Raw genomic sequence first — 6,000 nt, 5'->3', positions numbered from 1 at the left:
TGAAAATCCTGGAACTCCCTCTCTAACAGCACTATGGATGTACCTACACCACATGGACTCCAGCAGTTTAACAAGGCAACCCACCAACACCCTCTCAAGGGGAAATTAGGCATGGGCAATAAATGCTGGCCTGGCCAGTGATGCCCGTATCAGTTTGTGAACGAAAGCGGCCAACTCATCACCTGTGCTGCCAGCTGATGCCCATCTGTGAACAGAGCACCGACCAGGCGCCGCTCCCCCTCCGCTCTGAGCCCCGCCCCGCCCGCACCGAGCCCCGCCCCGCCCGCACCGAGCCCCGCCCCGCCCGCACCGAGCCCCGCCCCGCCCGCACCGAGCCCCGCCCCCTCAGTGCCCCGCCCATGATCCCGCCCCCTGGATGTCAATCAACAGAATGCACCGTTCTGATTGGCTCTGAGTGGAGTTTCCCTGACGTTGTTCTGTGATTGGCTAAAGCGGTTGGGGCGGTGATCACTGCGCGGAAAAGCGGAGAGAAAATAGTTCCGGAGCGGAGGGAGAGAATAGTCCCGGAGTGAGTAAACCCGGGGGCAGAGAGAGCCGGAGCGGATAACCGGGCCCCGGGGAGACAGACAGCCCGGAGCCGACAACCCGGCCCTGCCATGGCATTCATCGCCGGGCAGCCCGTCACTGCGGTTGTGGTGAGTGCGGGGCCCCGGGGCGGGGGTGGGGCGGGGTGCCTGAGCCATGGACTGTGGGAGGAACCCGGGGGAAAGGGCCGCAGACACGGGGAGACTGTGCAGAGTCCACACACACAGAGCCCGGGGCTGGAGTTGAAGCCGGTTCCCGGGCGCTGAGAGGCAGCAGCGCTGACCCACTGTCACCCTCTGTACGGTTCAGCTCATCACTAAAAGCTGCCCCAATCCCAACCATCCCGGTCCTCTGTACTCGCACCTTTCTGTTCACATCACCTCATGCTGCCACTCTGCCCCAACTCTGTAACTATACCCAGCTGTACAACCTCTCACTGCCCAGTCCCCCTGACCCACCCACCCACCCCCACCCACTTTACCCACCCCCACCCACTTTACCCACCCCCACCCGCTTTACCCACCCCCACCCGCTTTACCCACCCCCACCCGCTTTACCCACCCCCACCCGCTTTACCCACCCCCACCCGCTTTACCCACCCCCACCCGCTTTACCCACCCCCACCCGCTTTACCCACCCCCACCCGCTTTACCCACACGCACCCGCTTTACCCACACGCACCCGCTTTACCCACACGCACCCGCTTTACCCACACGCACCCGCTTTACCCACACGCACCCGCTTTACCCACACGCACCCGCTTTACCCACCCACCTTCCACCCCCACCCACCTGTGCCTGTGACCTCGGGCAGCTCTGAGATATTATTTAAACCTTGCCTCCTCATTACACTGCTCCTTGAGGTGTGAACCCTTTGACCAAGTTTTTCATTCCCTTTCCCTTTGGGCCCAATGTCCATTATTCTTGTGCCTTTGTGAAACAAAGGTTTTTTTAATGACTGGTACAGAGTGAGAGATTTTTATTGTGCATGAGGGCGGCGCCAGGGCCACAGCTACATGATGTTTTCTAGGCTGAATGATTTATTATTTTCAGCCCCGCTCCTTGAATGAGTGGTATGTACTTGTCACTGCAAGGTTTGCATTCCACAATGTTGAGACAGATGATGAGGTCAGTGGGTGAGGCCTTCCTTTGTGATAGGAGTACTCTGCTGTTCTCTAATCGTGAAGCAGTTTGAGCTGCTGGGGAAGTCGAGCATTTCAGTTATACATAATTCAGGGCTGACAGCATGTTTCTGTACTGATTGTAAATTACTGTGCACGGCAGTAAACCCATCACTTCATTTAATAGAATGCTGTAAACTTTGGGAGTGGTGCCTCCTGTTTGCTGAGGGTGCAGCTCTGTGACTGTTAGTTTATGAAGGGCGCTCCTTTGTGACTATCAGAGTTGGACTAAGGCTGTGGTTCCCATATGTCGGTGGATTGAGGGCTGGAGCATGGTGTTTTCACTGGTGTCTCAGGAATTCTCAGTACACTGTTTCCTTTGCCTCCATTTAGTCATGTTCGAACCTGACTGAAAGATTGCGTTGACTGCTACAGGTTTTGAATTCCATATTGTCATCATAATGCCTGGCAATCTGGGAGTAAAGGATAAAGCCTTACTCTCTGGTACATTTCCCCCACCCGATACACTATTGGCTGGGGGAAATGATTGCAAAGAACAGTACAGCACAGGAAACAGGCCCTTCGGCCCTCCAAGCCTGTGCCACTTGTTGGTCCAACTAGACCATTCGTTTGTATCCCTCCATTCCCAGACTGCTCATGTGACTATCCAGGTAACTCTTAAACGATGCCAGCGTGCCTGCCTCCACCACCCTACCCCCTCCTTTTTGGGGAGCTGCCCCTTTTACTTTGTCCTGATTTAATCTGAGTTTGTTTACTTGGTTTGGTTTGACCTAAAAAGAGGGCAGCGCATTCCAGGCCCCCACCACTCTGTAAAAAAACGTCCCTCTGATATGAGTTATACCTCGCCCCTCTCACCTTGAGCCCGTGACCCCTCGTGATCGTCACCTCTGACCTGGGAAAAAGCTTCCCACTGTTCACCCTATCTATACCCTTCATAATTTTGTACACATCTATTAGGTCTCCCCTCATTCTCTGTCTTTCCAGGGAGAACAAGCCCAGTTTAACCAATCTCTCCTCATAGCTAAGACCCTCCATACCAGGCAACATCCTGGTAAACCTTCTCTGCACTCTCTCTAAAGCCTCCACTTCCTTCTGGTAGTGCGGCGACCAGAACTGGACGCAGTACTCCAAATGTGGCCTAACCAGCGTTCTATACAGCTGCATCATCATAGAAAGAATCATAGAAATCCTACAGTGCAGAAAGAGGCCATCCGGCCCATCGAGTCTGCACCGACCACAATCCCACCCAGGCCCTACCCCCATATCCCTACACATTTACCCGCTAATCCCTCTAACCTACGCATCTCCGGACACTAAGGGGCAATTTTAGCATGGCCAATCAACCTAACCCACACATCTTTGGACTGTGGGAGGAAACCGGAGCACCTGGAGGAAACCCACGCAGACACGAGGAGAATGTACAAACCACACAGACAATGACCCAAGCCGCGAATCAAACCAAGGCCCTGGAGCTGTGAAGCAGCAGTGCTAACCACTGTGCTACCGTGCCACCCAAAATGTTCTTCCAAAATGCATCACTTCTCATTTATCTGGATTAAATTCCATCTGCCATTTCTCCGCCCAATTTTCCAGCCTATCTATATCCTGCTGTATTGTCCGACAATGTTCATCACTATCCGCAAGTCCAGCCATCTTCGTGTCATCCGCAAACTTGCTGATAACGCCAGTTACATCTTTCATATATATATATCTCACAAATAGCAGCGGTCCCAGTACAGAGCTCTGCGGAACACCACTGGTCACAGACCTCCAGCCAGAAAAAGACCCTTCGACTGCTACCCTCTGCCTCCTGTGCCCAATAAGAAGTTTAACAACACCATAGAAAGAATCATAGAAACCCTACAGTGCAGAAAGAGGCCATCCGGCCCATCGAGTCTGCACCGACCACAATCCCACCCAGGCCCTACCCCCATATCCCTACACATTTACCCGCTAATCCCTCTAACCTACGCATCTCCGGACACTCCGGGTGTTGTTAAACTTCTTACTGTGTTTACCCCAGTCCAACGCCGGCATCTCCACATCCTGTGCCCAAGCCAGTTTTCTACCCATCTAGCCACCTCTCCTTGTATCCCATGAGCCTTGACCTTCTTAACCAACCTGCCATGTGGGACTTTGTCAAATGCCTTACTGAAATCCATATAGACGACATTCCCGGCCCTTCCTTCGTCAACCGTTTTTGTCACTTCCTCAAAAAACGCCACCAAATTTGTACGGTATGACCTCCCTCTTACAAAACCATGCTGCCTGTCACTAATGAGATTGTTCCATTCTAAATGCACATATATCCTGTCTCTAAGAATCCTCTCCAACAACTTCCCTACCACAGACGTCAAGCTCACCGGCCTATAATTTCCCGGGTTATCCCTGCTACCCTTCTTAAACAAAGGGACCACATTCGCTATCCTCCAATCCTCAGGGACCTCACCTGTGTCCAAAGAAGCGACAAGGTTTCCGTCAGAGGCCCAGCAATTTCATCTCTTGTCTCCCTGAGCAGTCTAGGATAGATGCCATCAGGCCCTGGGGCTTTGTCAGTTTTAATGTTCCCTAAAAAACCTAACACTTCCTCCCTTGTAATGGAGATTTTCTCTAACGGGTCAACACCTCCCTCCGAGATACTCCCGGTTAACATGTCCATCTCCTTCGTGAATATCGATGCAAAGTATTCATTTAGGATCTCCCCTATTCCCTTGGGTTCTAAGCATAATTCCCCTCCTTTGTCCCTGAGAGGTCCGATTTTCTCCCTGACAACTCTTTTGTTCCTAACATATGAATAGAATGCCTTAGGATTCTCCTTAATCCTGCCTGCCAAGAACATCTCGTGACCTCTTTTTGCCCTCCTAACTCCCCGTTTGAGTTCTTTCCTACTCTCTCTGTATTCCTCCAGAGCTCCATCTGTTTTCAGTTGCCTGGACTTAACATACGCCTCCCTTTTCATTTTAATCAGATCCTCAATTTCCCTGGTTATCCACGGCTCTCGAATCCTACCTTTCTTATCTTTCCTTTTTACAGGCACATGCCTATCCTGCAGCCTTATCAATTGTTCCTTAAAAGACTCCCACATGCCAGACGTGGACTTACCCTCGAACATCCTCTCCCAATCAACATCCACCAATTCCTGCCTAATCCGGCTATAGTCAGCCTTCCCCCAATTTAGCACCCTGCCCGTAGGACAACACTCATCCTTGTCCATTACTATCCTAAAGTTAACAGAGTTGTGGTCACTATTTGCCACATGTTCCCCAACCGAAACTTTGACGACCTGACCGGGCTCATTTCCCAGAACTAGGTCCAGTATAGCCCCCTCTCTAGTCGGGCTATCTACATACTGTTCCAAAGAACCTTCCAGTATGCATTTTACAAATTCCTCCCCGTCCGGAACCCCAGCTCTAAGCACTTTCCAGTCTATACCAGGGAAATTAAAGTCCCCCACTACAACAACCCTATTTTTTCTGCACCTATCCAGAATCGCCTGACATATCCTTTCCTCCACTTCCCGTGGGCTGTTGGGTGGTCTGTAGTACACCCCCAGCATAGTGACTGCACCCTTCCTGTTTGAGTTCCACCCACAGTGACTTAGTACATGATCCCTCTAAGTTGTCTACCCTCTGCACCACAGTAATATGCTCCCTAACTAATATCGCTACTCCCCCACCTTTTTTAGCCCCTCCTCTGTCTCGCCTAAAATACTTATACCCCAGAATATTCAGCTGCCAGTCCTGTCCTCCTTTTAACCAAGTCTCCGTCACCGCAACCACATCCAAATTCTGCGTAAGCATTAAGACCCTAAGTTCGTCTGTCTTGCCCGTTACGCTCCTTGCATTGAAGCAGATGCACTCCGGACCTCCAGGCTCACTCAGGTCATCCTCCTCCAGAGTGCTCCTCTTCTTAGCTAGCCTTGCCCTGGCCCCCAGCTCAACCCCAGCCTCAGTACTTACTGACCTACTGTTTTGTTCCCCACACTAGTTTAAATCCTGCCGAAACACTCTAGCAAAATTCCCAGCCAGGATATTTGCTCCCTTCCAGTTAAGGTGTAACCCATCCTTTCTGTACAGTTGCCATCCTGACTTGAAGACTTCCCAGTTATCTATGAATTTAAAACCCTCCCTCTTGCACCAGTCCTTTAGCCATGTGTTCAACTGTAGAATCTCCCTGTTCCGAGCCTCACTTGCACTAGACACCGGGAGCAGTCCAGAGATTGCTACCCTGGAGGCCTTACTTTTTAGCCTAGCACCCATCTCCCTGAATTTCTCTCGAATGACCCCCCTGCTCTTCCTACCTACATCATTTTC

General features: G+C 51.6%; 1 protein-coding gene across 2 annotated transcripts in view; it reads left to right on the top strand.

Annotated features, from left to right (window-relative positions):
* The first annotated feature begins 428 nt into the window (after positions 1 to 428).
* Positions 429 to 6,000, top strand: part of tax1bp3 (Tax1 (human T-cell leukemia virus type I) binding protein 3) — a 28,246-nt gene continuing 22,674 nt past the window's right edge. For both annotated transcript variants that reach the window (XM_078198022.1, XM_078198021.1), the window contains exon 1: positions 429 to 656. In XM_078198022.1, coding sequence (XP_078054148.1) covers positions 618 to 656 — 39 coding nt within the window. In that variant the 5' untranslated portion in view covers positions 429 to 617. The remainder of the gene's footprint in view (positions 657 to 6,000) is intronic.

The sequence above is a fragment of the Mustelus asterias genome, chromosome 26 (genome assembly GCF_964213995.1).
Source record: "Mustelus asterias chromosome 26, sMusAst1.hap1.1, whole genome shotgun sequence".
NCBI classification, from domain to species: Eukaryota; Metazoa; Chordata; class Chondrichthyes; order Carcharhiniformes; family Triakidae; genus Mustelus; species Mustelus asterias.
The sequence above is the reverse complement of the archived record's forward strand: the minus strand, read 5'-3'. Positions and strand labels throughout refer to the sequence as shown.